The sequence below is a fragment of the Drosophila simulans genome, chromosome 3L, assembly GCF_016746395.2.
Source record: "Drosophila simulans strain w501 chromosome 3L, Prin_Dsim_3.1, whole genome shotgun sequence".
NCBI lineage: Eukaryota > Metazoa > Arthropoda > Insecta > Diptera > Drosophilidae > Drosophila > Drosophila simulans.
This window is the reverse complement of record NC_052522.2, coordinates 11905166-11923795: the sequence shown is the minus strand read 5'-3', so window position 1 is coordinate 11923795 and position 18630 is coordinate 11905166. Positions and strand designations below refer to the sequence as shown.

General features: G+C 45.5%; 8 protein-coding genes across 12 annotated transcripts; 3 read left to right on the top strand and 5 right to left on the bottom strand.

Annotated features, from left to right (window-relative positions):
- Nucleotides 1-267: 267 nt before the first annotated feature.
- Nucleotides 268-2720, top strand: LOC6737781 (eukaryotic translation initiation factor 3 subunit L). Its single transcript, XM_002084573.4, has 4 exons — nucleotides 268-437; nucleotides 912-1390; nucleotides 1445-2417; nucleotides 2477-2720. Exons 1-4 carry the CDS (start codon nucleotides 405-407, stop codon nucleotides 2609-2611), a joined length of 1620 nt encoding a protein of 539 aa, XP_002084609.1. The 5' UTR covers nucleotides 268-404; the 3' UTR covers nucleotides 2612-2720.
- A 52-nt stretch (nucleotides 2721-2772) lies between these two features.
- On the bottom strand, nucleotides 2773-7391 carry LOC6737779 (rho GTPase-activating protein 68F). 5 transcript variants are annotated; one of them, XM_016171367.2, is made up of 6 exons: nucleotides 7243-7391; nucleotides 6030-6180; nucleotides 4787-4912; nucleotides 4679-4714; nucleotides 4426-4621; nucleotides 2773-4362 (listed from the first exon to the last, which is right to left on the bottom strand). In XM_016171367.2, the coding sequence occupies exons 2-6, from the start codon at nucleotides 6064-6066 to the stop codon at nucleotides 3327-3329; spliced, it is 1431 nt and encodes a 476-aa protein (XP_016031560.1). In that variant the 5' UTR covers nucleotides 6067-6180; nucleotides 7243-7391; the 3' UTR covers nucleotides 2773-3326. The 5 variants fall into 5 exon arrangements, with proteins under 5 accessions (XP_016031560.1, XP_016031558.1, XP_016031557.1 ...); XM_016171365.2 differs by having other exon boundaries at nucleotides 4679-4711; XM_016171364.3 differs by lacking the exon at nucleotides 7243-7391 and adding an exon at nucleotides 7105-7126.
- A 180-nt stretch (nucleotides 7392-7571) lies between these two features.
- LOC6737778 (NADH dehydrogenase [ubiquinone] 1 beta subcomplex subunit 5, mitochondrial) lies at nucleotides 7572-8644 on the top strand. The gene is made up of 4 exons (XM_002084570.4): nucleotides 7572-7855; nucleotides 7927-8156; nucleotides 8263-8369; nucleotides 8429-8644. The coding sequence occupies exons 1-4, from the start codon at nucleotides 7771-7773 to the stop codon at nucleotides 8565-8567; spliced, it is 561 nt and encodes a 186-aa protein (XP_002084606.1). The 5' UTR covers nucleotides 7572-7770; the 3' UTR covers nucleotides 8568-8644.
- Nucleotides 8645-8646: 2 nt separating this feature from the next.
- Nucleotides 8647-9292, bottom strand: LOC6737777 (autophagy protein 12-like). The gene is made up of 3 exons (XM_002084569.4): nucleotides 9112-9292; nucleotides 8910-9046; nucleotides 8647-8854 (listed from the first exon to the last, which is right to left on the bottom strand). The coding sequence occupies exons 1-3, from the start codon at nucleotides 9185-9187 to the stop codon at nucleotides 8732-8734; spliced, it is 336 nt and encodes a 111-aa protein (XP_002084605.1). The 5' UTR covers nucleotides 9188-9292; the 3' UTR covers nucleotides 8647-8731.
- Nucleotides 9293-9476: 184 nt separating this feature from the next.
- Nucleotides 9477-12442, top strand: LOC6737776 (protein KRI1 homolog). The gene is made up of 4 exons (XM_002084568.4): nucleotides 9477-9695; nucleotides 9762-11263; nucleotides 11319-11482; nucleotides 11549-12442. The coding sequence occupies exons 1-4, from the start codon at nucleotides 9578-9580 to the stop codon at nucleotides 12333-12335; spliced, it is 2571 nt and encodes an 856-aa protein (XP_002084604.1). The 5' UTR covers nucleotides 9477-9577; the 3' UTR covers nucleotides 12336-12442.
- Nucleotides 12350-14070, bottom strand: LOC6737775 (differentially expressed in FDCP 8 homolog). The gene is made up of 2 exons (XM_002084567.4): nucleotides 13229-14070; nucleotides 12350-13176 (listed from the first exon to the last, which is right to left on the bottom strand). Exons 1-2 carry the CDS (start codon nucleotides 13980-13982, stop codon nucleotides 12458-12460), a joined length of 1473 nt encoding a protein of 490 aa, XP_002084603.1. The 5' UTR covers nucleotides 13983-14070; the 3' UTR covers nucleotides 12350-12457.
- A 426-nt stretch (nucleotides 14071-14496) lies between these two features.
- LOC6737773 (larval serum protein 2) lies at nucleotides 14497-16815 on the bottom strand. Its single transcript, XM_002084565.4, has one exon. The coding sequence runs from the start codon at nucleotides 16782-16784 to the stop codon at nucleotides 14679-14681; it is 2106 nt and encodes a 701-aa protein (XP_002084601.2). The 5' UTR covers nucleotides 16785-16815; the 3' UTR covers nucleotides 14497-14678.
- A 998-nt stretch (nucleotides 16816-17813) lies between these two features.
- On the bottom strand, nucleotides 17814-18276 carry LOC6737772. The gene is made up of 2 exons (XM_002084564.4): nucleotides 18117-18276; nucleotides 17814-18060 (listed from the first exon to the last, which is right to left on the bottom strand). Exons 1-2 carry the CDS (start codon nucleotides 18144-18146, stop codon nucleotides 17842-17844), a joined length of 249 nt encoding a protein of 82 aa, XP_002084600.1. The 5' UTR covers nucleotides 18147-18276; the 3' UTR covers nucleotides 17814-17841.
- Between the last annotated feature and the right edge of the window lie 354 nt (nucleotides 18277-18630).

Genomic DNA, 18630 nt, shown 5'->3' with positions numbered 1-18630 from the left:
CCTAATAATAGCTTTCCTTTTACATTTATATTAATTCGACACACAAATTTTTTGACATAGTTTTAGAGCTATGTAATATCATTGCAAAATTAATCATTAAAGCAAAGTACTAAAAATCTAATGGCAAATAAGTCAAATCCACTCTAAAATATTTAAAAAGAAAAATTTAGTTGTCCTATCTATCCAGAAATTCAAATTAAAATACATATTTTACAAATAATTATTTAAAATACCAAATCGATAGGGGCGTGAAAGTATCGATAGTTCAGCTGCAGCATTATCGATAGTCTGTCACACTGTTTCGCCCTCTTTTCGCCAAAAATTTGTTGGCGTGTTGTCAATTTCCTCAGCATTTGATCGGTTTTTCGTTTTGTGTGTAACCCGGAAAGGATAAAACAGCGACAATGTACGGCGGAGACGAATACGCAACCAATTCGGTGAGTGCAACCAGCGAGCAATGATTCATTTTCGAGAAACCAATCCCCGGACTCCGCCGACAACATAACCCATCTTTTGTTGCCCTCGCACAAATACAAAACTCACTGGGATGATTTTAAATCCGTTTTACGACTTGGCATAGTTGGTGTTTAGATCATCATAGGCCATTAACCACTGGCAATCCGTGGCCAACCCCTTTGACAAGTTCCTTTGCTATTTGGAAAGAGATACTGCATTCCGGTTGAAGCTCCGGCGCCATGTGGTATATTATTGGTATCGGTGTGCACTTAATAGCTTTCTACCTTTTGGATTTGTGTGTACCCTTAGGAGGAGGAACATGAATATTCTATCCACAAATCCATCCACTTTAAACGATTGACTCTATTTAATAGCCCATTTATGCAGAGAGTCGTAGATCTATATTTCATGAAATTCCGCTTCTAAAAACTGATTGGGTTTTTTCCATATTACAGGAGTACTACGATGACTACGCCCATACCGGAGACCCGCAACTGGACATGGAGTACGAGAGGAACTACTACGCCGCCCGGATGCCGGACAACGTCAAGTACTTCCTCATCAACTTCTGCCAGGCGATCAAGGAGGGCAACTTGTACGACATCCAGAACATGTACGAGAACACGTTCCCCCAGATCAGCGACCACCACTTCGACAAGACTGCTTGGCCCGAGGAGCAGGAGGTGGCTGCTATCGTGGACAACGACAAGGTCTTCCTGATCTTATACAAGGAGTTGTACTATCGCCACATCCACGCCCGCATCCCCGGTGGTCCCAAGTTGGAGCAGAGGATCAACTCGTTCTTTAACTACTGCGACTTCTTCAACCTGATCATCTCGGCCCAGAACCCAGTGATGCTGGAGCTGCCCGACATCTGGCTGTGGGAGTTGGTGGATGAGTTCGTGTATCAGTTCCAGAACTTCGCGCAGTACCGGTATGTAGCTGTTTCTGCAGCCTGTGGGACTTGATTAACCTTCCGTTTTTGCAGCGCCCGCCTTACGGAGAAATCGCAGGATGAGATCCAGCAGCTGTGCGTGAACCACAGCAACGAGTGGAGCATTCTCTGCATCCTCAACGTTCTGCATTCCCTCGTGGACATCTCGAACATCAAGAAGCAGCTGGAGGCCATCTCACAGGGCGTTGATCCCCAGACCGTGGCCGGTGACTTTGGCAAACTGTCCTTCTACAAGATGCTGGGATACTTCTCCCTCGTCGGACTTCTGCGCGTTCACTCGCTGCTGGGTGACTACTACCAGGCCATCAAGGTGCTGGAGCCCATTGAGATCCACAAGAAGTCCGCCTACTCGCACATCCCCGCCTGCCAAATCTCGACGTCGTACTACGTGGGCTTCGCCTACATGATGATGCGCCGCTACGCTGATGCCATCCGCACCTTCTCTGATATCCTCCTGTACATCCAGCGTACCAAGCAGCTGTACAGCACGCGTTCATACCAAAACGATCAAATCAACAAGCAGGCTGAGCAGATGTACCATCTATTGGCCATCTGTCTGGTGCTCCATCCGCAGTGCATCGACGAGTCCATCCAGCAGGTGCTCAGGGAAAAGAACTACCACGACGCCATGTTTAAGATGCAATGCGGTGATCTGGAGGTCTTCAAGTCCTTCTTTGTCTTCGCCTGCCCACGTTTCGTGAGCCCCTGCCCGCCAGCTGTAGATGCACCCATGGACGACTACGTCAAGGACCCGATGGAGCACCAGTTGCTGGTTTTCATGGACGAGGTGCGCCAACAGAAGGATCTGCCAACAACGCGCTCGTATCTGAAGCTGTACACCACCCTGCCGCTGACCAAACTGGCATCTTTCATCGATCCCAACGCCAGCGAGGATGACGTGTCGAAGCTGCTGATCCGCCTGCTTTGCTTCAAGCACAAAATGCGCAACCTGGTGTGGAGCAAGGGACCCAGCGGCCTGGAGGGCACATTCAAATCTGGCTCCGAGGTGAGTTTTACATGGAAAGATTCTTATGGTATAAATAATAATATACGTTAATATTCCAGTTGGACTTCTACATCGACGACGACATGATTCACATAGCCGACACGAAGGTTTCACATCGGTATGGCGACTTCTTTGTGCGTAAAATCCTTAAGTTCAACGATCTGAATCGCAAACTGAAGAACATCAACATTTAAGCCGACTCCTTGTGACACTTAATGATAAATTTAATATTCCATACTGGACCGATTTGTTTTGATATCAATAAAAATCGCTTGCGATCATGCGCAAGTTTGGTCCCCAAAATTTGTCTTGAATATTTAAATAGTTCTATAATTTTTAATAAGAATCCAATCCGTTGTTTTAACACTTGCTTTATTTTTAACAATACCGTTATTTTATAAAAATTGTTTGTATGACTATAAGGAAATTCAAGACTACACAGTACGATTTTTGAGTTCGCCACAACTCCACTTGTGCGCGGCATGTGCCTTCAGCAGCAACGCAACCAAGATTCGTTTTCGGTTATGGGGGAATGTGCGTTGAATTAATACGTAGTATAATAATAACATCTCATATAGAATTTCTCTCCTGTTCGTCGCGTAGCGAACACGAGCAAATTTCTTTGGTAAATCAATCGTATTAAGCGCTTATCGGGGGTAAATAATTGTGATTTTGTGGGGGTTGGAGAGTTGGCGTGGAGTTGGGGCTACAAGCAGTTCCACACACATACACACAGTTTAAAATTCAACTTAGGAGTAAAGTACACTTTATACACGACATTGCCTTCGGTTCTCTAGTTTCTGTTGCGTTTTTGTGTGCTCTCTCTTTAGCTAACCATTGGTTCACTTACGACTAACATTAAAATCAAACAATTTACAATTACGGACTTGTTGCTGGCCGGGCCAGTCGTTAGTCGACGGACACTGTGCGCTGATTGACGTCGATCAAGTAGATGTCCTTGTGGTTCTGCAGCACAAAGTCGACGAAAGCATTGATGGGAGCGATCTCCTCCAGGGAGGTGCTGGTGCTGCGCGACCACAGGAAATTCGGACCGAACACGATGGCCAGGTTGGAGGAGGTCATCTTGTTCAGATCCTCGCAGTCCATCACCCTGACCAGGAACTCGACAATGTACTTGAACAGTTCGTAGTTCTCCTCTGGCAGTTTTTCGCGTATCAGTTGCGTCACGTTCCTCGAACGCTCCTCCTTGGGCCAGTCTAGGAAACGGGTCACATCCTCGTACAGCTCGAAGGTGAGCAGCGGCTCGGCGAGATCGCGCAGGAAACTCTTCAGCAGGCCGGCTATCACGTGGACATTCACGCTCTTCAGATCGACATCCTCGCCGCGGTTAACGCGCTCCTTTAGCGCCATGATCTCGGAGTGATTGCCCGATCGACGGAATATGCCCTCCGTATCGATCACGCCCGTTATGGACAGCGAGTCCACGCACTTGCGCACAATTGGCGGAATGGAGTTCAAGCACGGACTGTTCATCACAATGAATTTCAGGGGCACACCAAATTGATGCGTCGTCGCCATTTTGTGCTGCTGCTGCCGGGATGCATTTATATTGCTGCTGGGCGGCGGTGTCGATGGCTTCCGGCTGGGGTTCAGTTTGTCGTCCAGGTCGCAGATATTGTCCGGCAGCTTCAGCTTGTTCAGGCCGAGCGCCTGGCGCAGCTCGTCCAAGCTGGAGATGTAGACTAGCTTCTTGCGGAACTTGTCGCTGATGAAGGGGCTAAAGAAGTTCCAAATGACCCGTATGAACCACGTCGGATGAACCACATACAGCGTCTTCAGGTTCTTGCGGAAGTTGCGATCGAGCTCCTTGTACGAATTCCACAGGAACTGTGCGGATGGTTTGTTGTCCTCCTTGAGGCCTTGATGGAAATAAACCAAAATGTAGTCGTTCTCCACAAACGGTTCGATCTCCTTGATGATTTCCCTGATAGACAAATGGAAATAGTTTTATGATTGAACAAAAAATTATCTCCGAAATAGATCCTACCGCACAAATCCTTCCAGTTGGGATTTTTCGGGAAAGCGGGATGCATAAATGCCAAAGATGTGGCGACCCTGCTTATCGGTTCCCAGGAAATCGCATTTGTTTCTGGGAGTCTGAAAGTTTTCAGACTGCTCCCTGAGTTGGTCCTCGAAGTCGTCCTCCAGCGGATTTACATCTTCCTCGGGCTCAAGTTCTGGATCTAGGCGTAATGCGAAACGTTATTCATTGGCCGGGAGGAGTAGAATCAGCCACTTACCTTCGGCCAGAACGAAATCACCGACCATAACATCTTCTGGGAAAAATCAAAGAATTTGTTTGAGAATGATTTTGTAGATTCCTTAGCGACCTTAAACGTTTCACTTACTTTCTAGCGGAGATGGAGCCAGCAGCTCGGTATCATCAAACTCTAGCTTCGGCTCGAAGTCGTGCAGATCGGAGAGACTGGGTTGGGGCTCGTCCGAGTTATCGACGATCGGATTGATGGCGGGACCTTGGGGTGCGAGAGGAAGGCATTTATAAATCTCGTAGGTTTCCCTGGCGCGGACTGGTATTCCAAAAACGTAATCTTACAAGTAATGCTTTCAGTTAAGTATTTTGACGGCCTGAGGCAACAAGTTTAGTTCGGATTGAGTTTGAGTAAGTGAATAGACATGAATCAGAGAAATTTCATTTGTTAAGTACATTGGCATCTGATTGTATAATCAACAGTCTTACGGTTTCGATATAATTGGCAGACGATTACTGAACAGAACAGAACAGAGACGATTAGGAAACTCTAAGCTAGGGCGATTAGACTATAGACTATAGAGTAAGGCTATTAAGGGCTAGGGCAAACACACACACACGATCACAAACCACACCGGGTAACAAACATTGGCAACAACACAGCTAGCGAAAAGTAGTTAACAAATAGGATCCACAACAAACCAAGCAAACAAACCACATTGGATAGTTTTAAAATGCAAGTTATGTATGTACAGGGAGACGGTGAGCTGCCCACATAGGCTGGATAATGCAGTTTGAAATGGTGTTAGTAGGGTTAGCGCAACTTGATACCAAAAACAAAGAACTTGGTTAGCGGGCGGCGGTTGGGGGTTAGGCAAGGCACAAGGGGTCGGGGCACAAAATTAGTCGTAATTGCTGGCTTTAACTGTTAGTTCTCGAACGAGGGCACTTCCCCCCTCAAAGAAACTACGATACGGCAATGAAAACAACGAAATAAAGCAGCGCAAAGAAATGACTCCCAAAACTTGAAACACAGATTGGAGGTGAGGTATTGTAGAAAACCTGACCTAATTTCATATATTTTTAGGCCCGTTTTTGTAATCTTCATTGTGGGCTTAAAGTTAAAAGAGAAAGATGGGAAAATGGGTTTCCATATGTTGTACCCACAATTAGTTACTTTATATTTAGACAATCAAACATAATTCTTTTACAATTAAGTCTTTAATTAGAGTGTGTAGTTAGTATTTGGGAACTATTTCTGAACGCTCAAATAAGGCAAATCACTGGACAATGGCAATGCTAAGCAGTTACAAAACCAAAGATCAAAACTAGATATATTCGAATCGAAAAGCATGACTTGGCCGATCGGCCGGCGGACTTACCTGGTAATCTCGGCGCGAAACGCGAATGGGCGTCCATGGCGGTGGAGGCGGAGGTGGATGCGGATTCGATGTGATTGGAATACTCGCGATGACGCAGGACGTGGCTCAGTCAGTCGTTGGGCTCGATTATTGGCATGTAGAATGTATGCGGCTGAAATGTGAGAATAAATTAGCCAAAAGCAGCAGTTGTACCAGTACTCTATCGATGACGTCATTAGCCAGCTATGTAGTTTTCTTGGCTGTTTTGGTTGTTTGGGTTGCTTGTTCGATGGTTATTTCTTGGTATTGGATATAGTACAGGTTATATGGCACTGCTGATTCACATTCATTCACATCAATGGTTTTGCCCGAAGTTTTAGTGCTAACTTGGCCCTGAAAGACGCCCACCGCCTCCATTTCTCATGTTCAAACATGCATACATACAGTGGGGACATTTAATGTGGCCACGACTGCGGTCTCAAGTAAAGTGAATTGAAAAAGATAACACAAAAACACAGAGGCTGCTTATCGCAATTTCGACAAAAAGCTTCACAAAAGCACATAGAAAAGTCACAATTTTAAGTGAAACGTAGTTCCTTCGTTTCTGCCAAAACGGTTATATATTGTCGCGATAAATTCTTGTGATAACTTGAGTATATAAAGGAGCGGAAATTCTTTACACTTGAAAAACTGGGGATTAACAAGATTTGTTATGAATTTATAAATTGGTGTCCGCATTAGGGAGAGTGCACTGTACGTACAGCTTGTATGACTTTACTTCAAATACGTGATTTGATTTTTAACTGGGGAATAAATTATTAATTTTCAAGTGTAAACTGAGATTCGTACACATCCTTTCTAACACCACTGTAACGTCTCCTGTTTTTTGCCACCAGGGTGACAAATCCTTTAGGCCGCCACTGTAAAAGGGAGTAGGCTCCTTTGTCCCGCCACTGTTTGCACATACACACACGCAGGAGTTGAATAAAAATTGCACAAGTTTCTTGACGGAAAAAACGCAATTTCTGTGCAACAAAAACCGATTAATTGCAAGTAAACTGCGCATTTGTGTCTAGCCTTCTTAAATGATATTTACTTTTTTTGTTATACTTCTATAAGTCACAAGAAAACATCACATTTTATACGAATGATGAATTTCTTTTAATCACGCTTGCGTTTCTCATTTCCGTTTATTATTTAATCTGTTTTTGAGTCAGATTTAGCAGGAAAGTACCTTTTATCAGTACGGGAAAAAAATCTTCGCTAATTTTATACTGCCAGACGACGTTGTTTTTGTCGATGGTTAGTGATGGCAAACTTAGGCTTGGCGAGCCCATTAGTGGTGCAAGAAAGCACAAACATAACGAACACCAGAAAAACTTTTTCGTGTCACGAGGCACCATGCACGAAATATCCTTAAGAACTATTTATATAGTGACTAGATTCTAGTCTGATATATATTGGCAATGTCTAATTTTAAGCTCCCACGAATTACAAAATGGATTTTATAGAAAAATTTTGATCGTAATAGTCGTAGTGAAATATTTTAATCTATTGTTCGTCTTAACATAAACAATTTATTTTTTTTTTTTTTACATTTTTAGTGCTTGAGCAGCAACAATCAACTCTGCCATCTCTGCTGTTATCGATATATCAAAACAGACAAACGGTCTGCGAAAAGTGTGACCGCTTGCCGTGCTGCTCGCAACTTTGACACGACCAGTTCCAAAATATCGTGAGATTTACGCAAAACTATTAAAAAATGGTAGGTTGGAGCCGTTTGCTGTCGCCGGCGGCGAAGTTCGCCAGCTACCGGGCTGTCCTGCAGGAGCCCGCGTGCCGGAATGGTGAGCATTTCGTGGAAATATCCGCCGTAAACACACTTCTCATTACGCAACCATATACTCTGGATTTCTAGCCCTGCAGCAACAGCTGCGCAGGATGGGAGGCGATCATGGACACCACCAAATGGTCATCAAGCCATCCCGTTTCCAGTGGGACAAGTTCAAGGATCTGATACACTTTTACGTAATGCTCGGCGTCATCCCAGTCACCGCATTGGTTCTCTACGCAAACATCTTTGTGGGACCCGCGCAGCTCGCCGAGATTCCGGAGGGCTATGAGCCCAAGCACTGGGAGTACGAGAAGGTAAGATGGGCTCGGAACGGCAACCGATTGAAGCTCACTAAGCCTTAATTATCGCTTTCTTAAATTTGACATGATTGTAATTTCAATATATCTCTTTATTTTCTAGCACCCCATCACGCGCTTTATTTCCCGCTACATATTGAACTCGGAGCAGCAAAACTACGAGAAATCCCTGCACTATCTCTACGAGGAGAACGAAAAAGCCCAGATTCGGTAAGGCGAAGGATACAACCAAGTAATATCCCATTGTAAACGAATATATTTTCTTTCAGGCTCCTTGAGGACGAAGTACGTCGCAAGATGTCGGAGCGCAACGATTACCAGGCCTACTACTACCGACCATCGGTGGCCAAATACCACAGGATTTCGAAAGAGGCTGCTGACGAGCTGGAGGCTCTGCGCGGAGACTAGAACCCTTGTAATATTCTTTAAATACCATTGTTAGGCTCCCGTTTTGTGGGAAATAAAGTGTGAAATCGACTTCGCAACATCAGCTTATTCACATTTAATAATATACAAATTACACAGTAGTCGAATAAATACTTAAGACTTAGCAAAGTCATGTGCGTATCGATTTAGCCCCACGCCTGATTCTTGCAGTAGTAGAGCACCAGTTTCCCATTGGTTCCATGGCACTCGTACAGGTTCTTGATTATCTGATCCGGGGCAGGTGCAAATGTCTGATTAACGTACAGGAACTAAAAATTAAGATCACATTAGATAGGATTCTCCGGAACTTCATTCACTACTTACAATTTGCTCGCTGGCATCGAGTTTCAGAAACTTGTGGATGAACTTCTGTATCCAGCTGACGGTCTTGTTGGGATCCACGGTCCAGGTTCGCTTCTTGATGATGGGCACATTGCCAGTGGCGTTCAGAAGGATACAAACTGATAAGGAAGCAAGTCTGTGATAAAACGAATGCAAAATATATAAAGTTGGCTTTGATTCTCACTCTTGGAACCATCCTTATCAGCAGGTGTGGAGGAGGAAGTGCTCAGGGCCGCCTGGGATTCTGGTGTCTCTGCCATTTATTTGGAATGTAACTAAATCAAATAGCTCCTAATTAATGAATTAAAACAGCCAATTGTAAATAAAATACAATCTGTTAGAGATCAGAATTTTATGAAGAAAATATCGATAGCTGTCTCGAGATAAGCGATTCAGCTAATTATTAAAGTGAAATATGCTGCATATCATCAGATTCTGTTGTAAGAAATTATTTACTCCTTTTCTTGTAATTTTTTATTTTATTTGAACAGATTTATATAAATAAAAATTTATCTATCACATTTAGACTTTCAAAATTCGTTATTAGATGTTCCACCTCTAGCGATAACAGCGGCTATGTTATTTTACATTTGACTGTTATTGTAACACGTGTGGAGTTTATAAAACAATCCAGGAAAATAAACAAAACTATGAATACTAATCTTTTTGAGGGCTCCGACGACGAAGGGGAGGATCTGCAGCTGTCCACCAACAAGGACTATGCCAAGACCTACAACATCCTGCGCAAGAAAGAGCTCCTACAAAAATGTAAATTTAGAATACGGTTTTACGATCATTTGCCAATTTTTAATTATATTACTTAATATTTCTCAGATAAGGATCGTGGTTTGGATGTTTCCGAATCGGAATTCGACAGTGACAGCTCGTCATCCGAGGAGGACGAGGTGGACCCCAAATTCGACCAGGACTTCTTCAAGACTCTGTCCTCGCTGAAAAGTAAAGATCCACGTATCTACGACAAGGGTACGAAATTCTTCAGTGAGTCCTCCGGCGATGAAGATGATAAGGATGGGGAGTCTCCGAAAAAGAAGAAGAAAGCCAAGCCAGTCACGTTGAAGGACTACGAACGAAAGGTAATTTTGGAGCATAATGGCAAGTTCGAGAGTTCGGATGACGAGCAGCAGGAAAAAGAGCACGAGGAACTCCAACGTGCGCAATCACCAAGCGCCGTGGAGGAGGAGCGCCGTCTGAAGGCCGAGTTTCGGAAGGTGATGAACAAGGAAGACGACAGTGAGGATGAGGAATTCGGAGGTATATTCAAGAAGCGCAGCAAGACCAAGGAGCAAACAGCTGCCGAGGAGGCAGACTTTGCCAAATGGCTGGCGGGAAAACAAGCTGAGATTCAGGAAACCGACAAGAAGCAGTTGGAGCCTCTAAAACAGTACTGGAACAGCAACAAGCTGACCCAGGGCGAGAGTTTCCTCAGGGATTACATCCTTAACAAGGGCTACGCAAACACGGATGAGTCCGCCATTCCCACCTACGATGAGATCGTGGGCGAAGCTGCTCCGCTCTCGGAGGATGAAAAGGAACTTGAGAAGCAGGCAGAGTTTGAGCACAAGTACAATTTCCGCTTTGAGGAGCCAGATGCGGACTTCATAAAGCGTTATCCCCGCACAATCGAACAATCCCTACGTCGCACGGATGACAAGAGGAAAGAGAAACGCAAGGAGCTAAAGGAGCGCAAGGATCAGGAGAAACAGCAGAAGATGAAGGAATTGGAGCTGGTCAAGGAAATGAAGCGTAAGGAGATCGATGAAAAGATACGCAAATTAAAAGCGGTCACGGGCAACGATGAGCTCGGTTTCCGGGACGAAGAACTCGAGGAGGACTTTGACCCGGCCGCCCACGATCGTCGAATGCAGGAGCTCTTCGACGATGAGTACTACAATGTAGATGAAGGCGAGGAGAAACCAGAATGTCCCTCGGACATCGATGAATTGGTGCTGGAAGATTGGGATAACTACGATCCCAGACAGCACGCCAATGGGGGCGATGAGGATTATGAAGGACACTGCGAGGACGACGACTTCAACATGGATTGCGACTACGATCCGTCCACGGCCAAGGAGCAACTTCAACAAGAGCTCATCGAAAACACTCGTGGTCGCAAAGGACGAAAGGGTAGACGGAATCGTTTCATGGAAATGATCCAGGCGGAAAAGCCAGCATTCAATCCTGAGGACGAAAAGACGTACAGTGAGTACATCGATGAGTACTACCAAATGGATTGCGAGGACATAATCGGAGATCAACCGTGTCGATTTAAATATGTGGAAACCACACCAAACGATTTTGGTTTGACGATAGAAGAGGTACATTAGCTTGGTTAAAGTTGAACCATGATATTTAATCCTTTCTGTTCTATAGATCTTGCTGGCCAAGAACAAGGAGCTTAACCAGTGGGCTAGCTTGAAGAAGGCTGTTCAAAACAGACCGGAACACGTGGAGAAAAAGGAGCAGCGTCTCTACAAAATGAAAGCCAAGAATGAAGACCTAAAGCGAAAAATATTCAAGAGTCTTTATGGAGAAGGGTAAGTAACTTTAAATAACCTTTCGATTTCGAACGGGTTGTGTATTAAAACGTGACTCTCATGCAGTTCTGACGATGAGGAGCAGCCAGCAGAAGAGAAACCAGCAGTGACACCAGTTGCTGATGCGCCAGCTCCAGCCGAAAATGATCAAGTCCCGACGGAAGGTCTGTCCAAATCCAAGAGGAAACGCCTGAAACGTAAGGCTGCCGCAGCAGCAGCCAGCGCCCCTAAGGTTCCCAAAGAGGAAAGTGGATCCAAGGATCCAAAGGAAGCGGAAGGATCTACAGAAGATGTCCAGGCCGAAGATTCCAAGAAAAAAGAAAATACTGCATCTAAAAAGGGCAAAGATGACGCAAACCAGGAAATTAGAAACAAACCACAAAGCACGGAGAAAACGAAAAACAATAATGCCTTTAAAAATAACAAAAAAGAGCCTAAAAACATGCAAAATGGATTCCAAAAAACCCAAAATCAAACAAACAAAAGTGCAAAGACAAAGTCGAACCAACCTTTTAAAACTACGGAGAATGCGCCTGCAAACGCAGAAAAACCAAATGGAAATAACCCTTTCAATAAGCCACAATTGAAATCCCAACAAAGGCAGGAGCTGCCACCAATTCATAAAAATCAAGGTGGAAACAAAAAGGGACCGAGAAACGCTAACGGCCCCAATCCCTTTAAGAAATCAAACGAAAAACCAAGTGCGCCCTTCCCAACAAAGAAAACTAACAACTTTAAGGCGAAAAACAAGCAAAATAATAATAGTGGAATAACCGACGATCGATTAAAGGCATATGGCATAAATCCCAGAAAGTTCCACAAGCGGGAAAAATATGGAAAGAAGGATAAGTGAAGAGTTACAATAAATCTAAGAATAAAAGTTGATATATAGTTATACATTTTATAGTTACATTTTATGTACATATGATAACATATTAAAAACCAACACAGCACATTGAACTCTGATTTGATCAGTTATTCAGCGGGAGTCACGTCATCATCGGTGGCCACTCCATCATCATCATCGTCCTCGGTGCTCTTCATGCGATCCAATTGAAGACGCCGCTCTTGGATGCGAATGCACTTGGGGCAAATCATATTCTTGCGCGTGAGGCAAACTCGGTGGAAGATGGAATTGCACTGATCACACTTGATGCAGCCATCGTCGAAGGGAAAGATCACCTCGTTGTTGCTACAAATCTCGCATATGTACGCTTGGGCAAGGCACATGGGGCAGGATCGTATGTGATCATTGAATGCCTTGAAAACCACTTGCAGGAATTCGCTGAGCGCTCCAGATTCCACCTGGCTGAGATCACTTAGGGAATAGAACTCATTGGACTGGGCCAGATGTCGCCGGACACCCAGTTGCTGATCCACCAGCTTCAACTCGCTGGCAATCTTGCAGGCAGCCAGATAGTGGCGCATATGCACCAGATTCTGCCGCAGTTTCTTTACCGCACACAATTTTTCTACGAACACAAACAGCTTGGGATTGTCCTCCTCCAAGCGAATGAGCGGTTTGTTCAGGAACAACCTAATCTCTTGGAGCGCTGTGCGCGACACTCTGCGTGGCGAAAAGTCCCAATTGTGGATAATGCGGGCTGGTATGAAGTTGCTGTCGTTCCAGTTGCAGCGAGGGCAGTAGTATAATCCACTGTAGTCGCATAGACGTGGTTCAACCCAGGTATTTTCTACGAGGAAGGAGTCTTATTATTTGGAAGCGAAAGAGCAGCCTTAACTTACTTATATTAAGCATCGTTCCGCACTCGGCGCACTTGTATCCCTGGGAGGCGAGTCCGATTTCTGGACATATCTCCGAAATGGGATGCTGCCGCTCTGAAACCAGGACATGGGCACAAACCCTCTTCACGCCATCGATGCACTTCTGATGGACCAGGAATCCGCAATCGCTGCACACGTACGAGTTCTGCACGACGCTCCAAATAATGGTGGTGCAGTGGTCACAGTAGTTCCTCTTGGCGGCTGCCTGCAGTCGATTCCGTTTGCCATGATGCGGGTGGTGGGGCACAAAATGATGACCCACCACAGCACGTATGGCATTCATGACGACCATGTCCGAGGACAGGGAATGCTGTTCCTGGGCCTCCTCCAGCTCCTGCAGTGAGTAGCGCAGATCCACCAGGTGCCGTACCAACCAGCGACGCTCCTCGCTGAGTTCCTCGCTCAGCAGGACGAGATCCCTGCAATGGGCTATGGCCGCCTGCAAATCCTGGATATTGGCATCGCTGGTGAAGATCAGGCGCCATTGCTCGCGCACCAAGGACGCGGGAATGGGCAACGCCCTGTACTCCGCACTTTGTGGGCCACTCTCCTCGGAGCCTCCGCCCTCGGATCCAGATCCAGTGGAGCCAGAGCCTCCAAGGCCAACTGTTGATCCCAGCGAGGATGAGGCGTGCAACAGGTTGCTGGCGCTCTCGTTAATCAACTGCGCCACCGTGCCCGGAATGCTGGTGAGACTGTCCTTCCAGGAGCTCATTTTTGGGGAAGAACAACAAAACAATTCTTTGTGTCTGTTTTTTTTTTTACCGACCAGGGATGCGAGCAAATGGTGCAGATGAGCGAACTAGTTACCGTTCACGGGGCAAACTGCAGGTGGTTGTACGCATCCCTGGAATGCACCTTAATACAGTGACAGAAAAAATGTAGAGTTAAATTATTTATAAATATTTTGAATTAATTAAAAATTAAATATTATAAAATAATGGTAAAACTGGAAAAAAATTGAAAATATTATGTTAAGCGAATATTTTTGTTACCTTAACATATTTCATAATTAATTGCAAATTAGGAATTCTCATAATTTTTGATGTATATTCTTGTTTAACGTAATAAAAAATGTTTAACTTATAAATTCGTTTACTAAAAACGGTAGACTTTAAAACTACATCAATAAAGGGAACTTTTATTGTTCCTTCTATTTATATTTCGCAAGTAGAAGAAAATAACTAGAAAACTAAAAATATATTTTAAAAAATTGAAAAGAGAGTGACTTGTGTTGAATACGTTTATTGTTCGATGGTCATAAGGTGGACTGACAAGCTGGGAAAAACTGAGTTAAATTACGATCTCTATGGGGTAAGTGGATGCAGACAAAGATATAACAAGGAAAACATATGTAATCTATCCATTATCGTTGGTTCGTTTTGGGATTCGTGTTCGTTGGGTCCAGGATCTAGACCACATTGGTGTGCTCATCGCGATGGAAGATCTTCACGTCGACGAACTTGAAGTTGTGGACGTCGAAGTAGTAGTCATGCTTCACCGGTCGGTTGAAGGGGAAACCGAAGGGCAGGGCGTCCACGTAGCGGGAACCGTGTCCCACGCCGCAGCTGACCACCGGATCGTAGCCGGTGAACTGGGCAACCTCGGGGTGGTGGTACGGGTAGACCATGTAGAAGAACTGGAACACCTGGCCGCCCTTCTTGCCGCGCGGCAGCATCATACGGTTGGGCACGCCGCAATGGGCCTCCGACTGGTCGAGCTTGAACTTGTAATCGCTGTTGGTGGCGTCCATCAGCTTCTGGTAGAGCTCCAGGTAGGTGGTGCGATCGTTCACCCAGAAGGAGAAGTCACCGCTGGCGCGCTTGATGTGGTTAACGCCCGCCTCCAGATGCACCTTGAAGTGCTCCAGCTCGAAGAAGTTCTGGTAGTTGTGCTCCAGTGGGATCTCGTGTCCGTGCTCATCGTACTTGGGTCCAATGAAGACCTTGACCACGGCATCCTGAGCCTTGTCCGAGGTCACGTCCAGGGTGAACTCGAAGGGCTTGTGGTTGAGACGCTGCTGGCGAGCCTTGATCACATAGCTGGATCCCTTGTAGTGGGAGTTCCTGCCGAAGGTGTACAGCGGATCGGTGGATCCCTCAACGGCGGGCTCCACATTGACGGCATTGCTGATGTCCGAGTCGAAGTGCTCGAAGTAGGTGGTCAGGCTCTCGGGCATGTGGACGGCATCGATGTGGACACCCTCGAAGGTGTAGTCCTTCTTGTGGTACTCCGGATAGGTCTCCATCAGATGCCAGTAGTGGCTGACAATGGTCTTGTACACCTCGTAGAAGATGGGATCGCGCATGGAGGTATCGTAGTGCATGAACAGGCCGGGGAAGCTCTCGTCACCATGGCCGTAGTGGTGGCCCTCGTTCACAATGAAGCGGTACAGCTTGTCCAGACTGCCGTAGAACTTCTTGTCCACGCTGTCCGCATTGCCCTGGATGATGTTGCCCAGCACATTAATGGTCTCCACATCGAACTTCTCGTTCTTGTGGATCCAGTCCATCACGCGCTGCGTGTACATCTCCACGTGCTCGATGTGCTCGTAGTTGTGCTCGTGGTAGAAGCTGTGGTGGTTCTCCCGGTGCCACTGGGGCACGCCGTAGTAGGTGCGCAGGTTGCTGGCATAGCCGGATTCGGTCGGCACATACATGTTGAAAGCGGGCACCTCGCCGAGATCGTGGGACAGACGCTCCAGGTACCAACGGGCCAGCAATTGCCAGTGGACGTACAGGTAGAGCTCACCGCGACGATCCTTGTTGAGGACATGCTCCTCGCCGCCCTTCGTCCAGAACGGATAGTCCAGGTTGAAGTAGTAGTAGAAGGCATTGAAGCCAACATCCTCCAGGTAGTAGGCCAAATCGTGATCGTAGTTCAGGGAGCCGTGCACGTTCGAGTAGTTCGTGCGGATCACCACGTTGTAGATGTTGTCCATCTGCTTGACATGATGGAAGCCGTGCATCTTGTAGTGCTCAGCCCATTCCAGTGTCTGGCTATCGAAGTAGCTCCATGGGTGGATCTCGTAGTGGGCCGGCAGGACGACTCCCTGCATGTCATCACGGAACAGACTGGCAATGGTCACGGCGTACACGAACAACTGCTTGTTCACGTGCTGGCGGGCCCAGAAGACGGCGTGCTGGAAGGTCTCCCAGTTCTTGGCGAAGTAGAAGAGACGCACCAGACCCACCACATACTCCTCGTGCTTGTCGTACATCACCGACCACACCATGTCATCGGTGAAGGGCTGGTGCTGCCACAGCTCGAAGAAGTGCTCCAACATCTCCGGGTGCACATAGTCGGTCACGTGCTCCCACGGCTTGTACTCCACGTAGCTGCCCCCGAATGGGGTGGTGAACACATCATCCTGGTAGATGTGCTGCAGGATGTGGAACATGAACTGCTGCTTCACCAGAAAGTCCTTGTCCGCCACCTTGGAGTCCAGGTGCTTGGCCTGGCCGAGAGTAGCCAGCAATGCCACCGCAGCTACCGCAATCACCGTGAACGACTTCATCTTCTCGAGTCGATTCGAATCGTAACGCTGCAATGATCGGTAGCCAGTATTTATACCCCCGGATCGGCGATACGCAGATTGCAATCCGGCCAATGACCGGTCGCATCCGTAGCCTTGATCCGCGCCATCGCCGGATCTGAACGACCCGCGGAGCTCTCAATCTTAGCGCCCATGCTGCATCCATAATTGCAGGTGATAAGACCGCCGATTAGGCGGCCATACCAAGATCAATCCCACATCATTATCTAAATTCAAGAGTGAGCCACTAGAAACTGGTGGTTAGCTGCAGCAGCTGGAAGATCCAGTTCAGATTTCCTCGCTCCAGAGACACCTTCTACAGCTGTCCAAATAGGTGAGTCTATAAAAAGGAATGCCCAAAATAGCACGATTACATGGATACTATTTATAGGCAAACCCACTTGCATTGTCAACTTCATGGGTTCATAGCACATGACATTGAAAATGGGAATTGGTTCACCTATTTTCTCGCCGTGTAATGACTTTCATTTTTCCCATTTTTCCATTTCAAACTGATGATTGTGCTTTTTTTCGCACATATCAACAGGTGGATGACGGGCCCCCTTGATTAACCTATTTAAAATAGTGATTAGGTTTACATGACCACCTGATCTCCTGTCAATTGAGGTGTTACCAGGCGGCCTCCTTGATAAGTTTGCTTTGTTCGCCGCATCGATTCTTTATCAAGTATTGCTAAAAATATTCCGAATTGCAAAACACGGAGCATCATGTTGCTGCGACAACAAATCCCGGACAACAAAGAACAATGGACCATCGGATGACCCGCAGGTCAATGGAGAACATATCAATCAATCAGACCCATTTCTTTCCTCAGATTTCATTCTATATATGTAATACTGCTCTTAAATGTCCTTCAAAATAAAAATATGTATGATTACAGGATAGCAAATTATGATGTTCTATGGAAATGCATAGGATCTCATTAGTATAGCACATCAAAACTACCTATACATATCATTATGTAATATATTCCACATATAGAGCATAGAATTTTTACACAGAATCTAAAAAATTTATTTTACGAAAAGTACCCATTACGTAGATAAACACTATCCAAATTATTTGGCGGCTGGATGCGTGGAAGTCTGCGTGCGGCCTCTCGATTCTCGTCGGGAGTCACGTTGAGCATCTGCCCCGGATGTTCCGCCCGCTGACTTTGGCACGAGATTCTCGGTTCCGGAGATCTGTAGAACTCCGTGTTCCTTCTGCGCGGATACATCTCACAGGTGGTCAGGATCTGCAGAAAAGCACGGAAATAAATTTGAAAGACTAAGAAGGAAATGAAATACTTACAAACTGATTTGAAGACGTACCCATATCCATGGTTAAAAAACTTTTGTATTAGAAACTAACAAATTTGGAAAATTTAGAAATTTTTCAATGATTTTGTCCGGTTACTCGAAAGATCTGAAAAGAAACCTAACCGAAACGGGTGATAATAATTTATGAAAACCCGAAACCAAAATCATGGCACACTTTTATTTTAAGATTTGCGTTTTAAGATTTGAAAGGTTTATACAATAAGTTTAATGTTTTTATGTTTTTCTTGAAGTATATATTCCTATATTATTCAGACTTCGAGAACATATAAGTCTCTTCAAGGTGACCACTTCTGCGTCATTATCAAAGTCTTCAAAATATGATTCATCCGATTTAGAATAAACAACACCTTATCATTAGAAGTATACATTAATGCAAAATTTTGTTCAGGTGTTTAGTTGCTAATCAAAAGAAAAATGAGTTTTTTTATAAATGCATAATTTAATAAAAATAAAATCAAAAAATCCATTATATTGCAAAGCTTTCG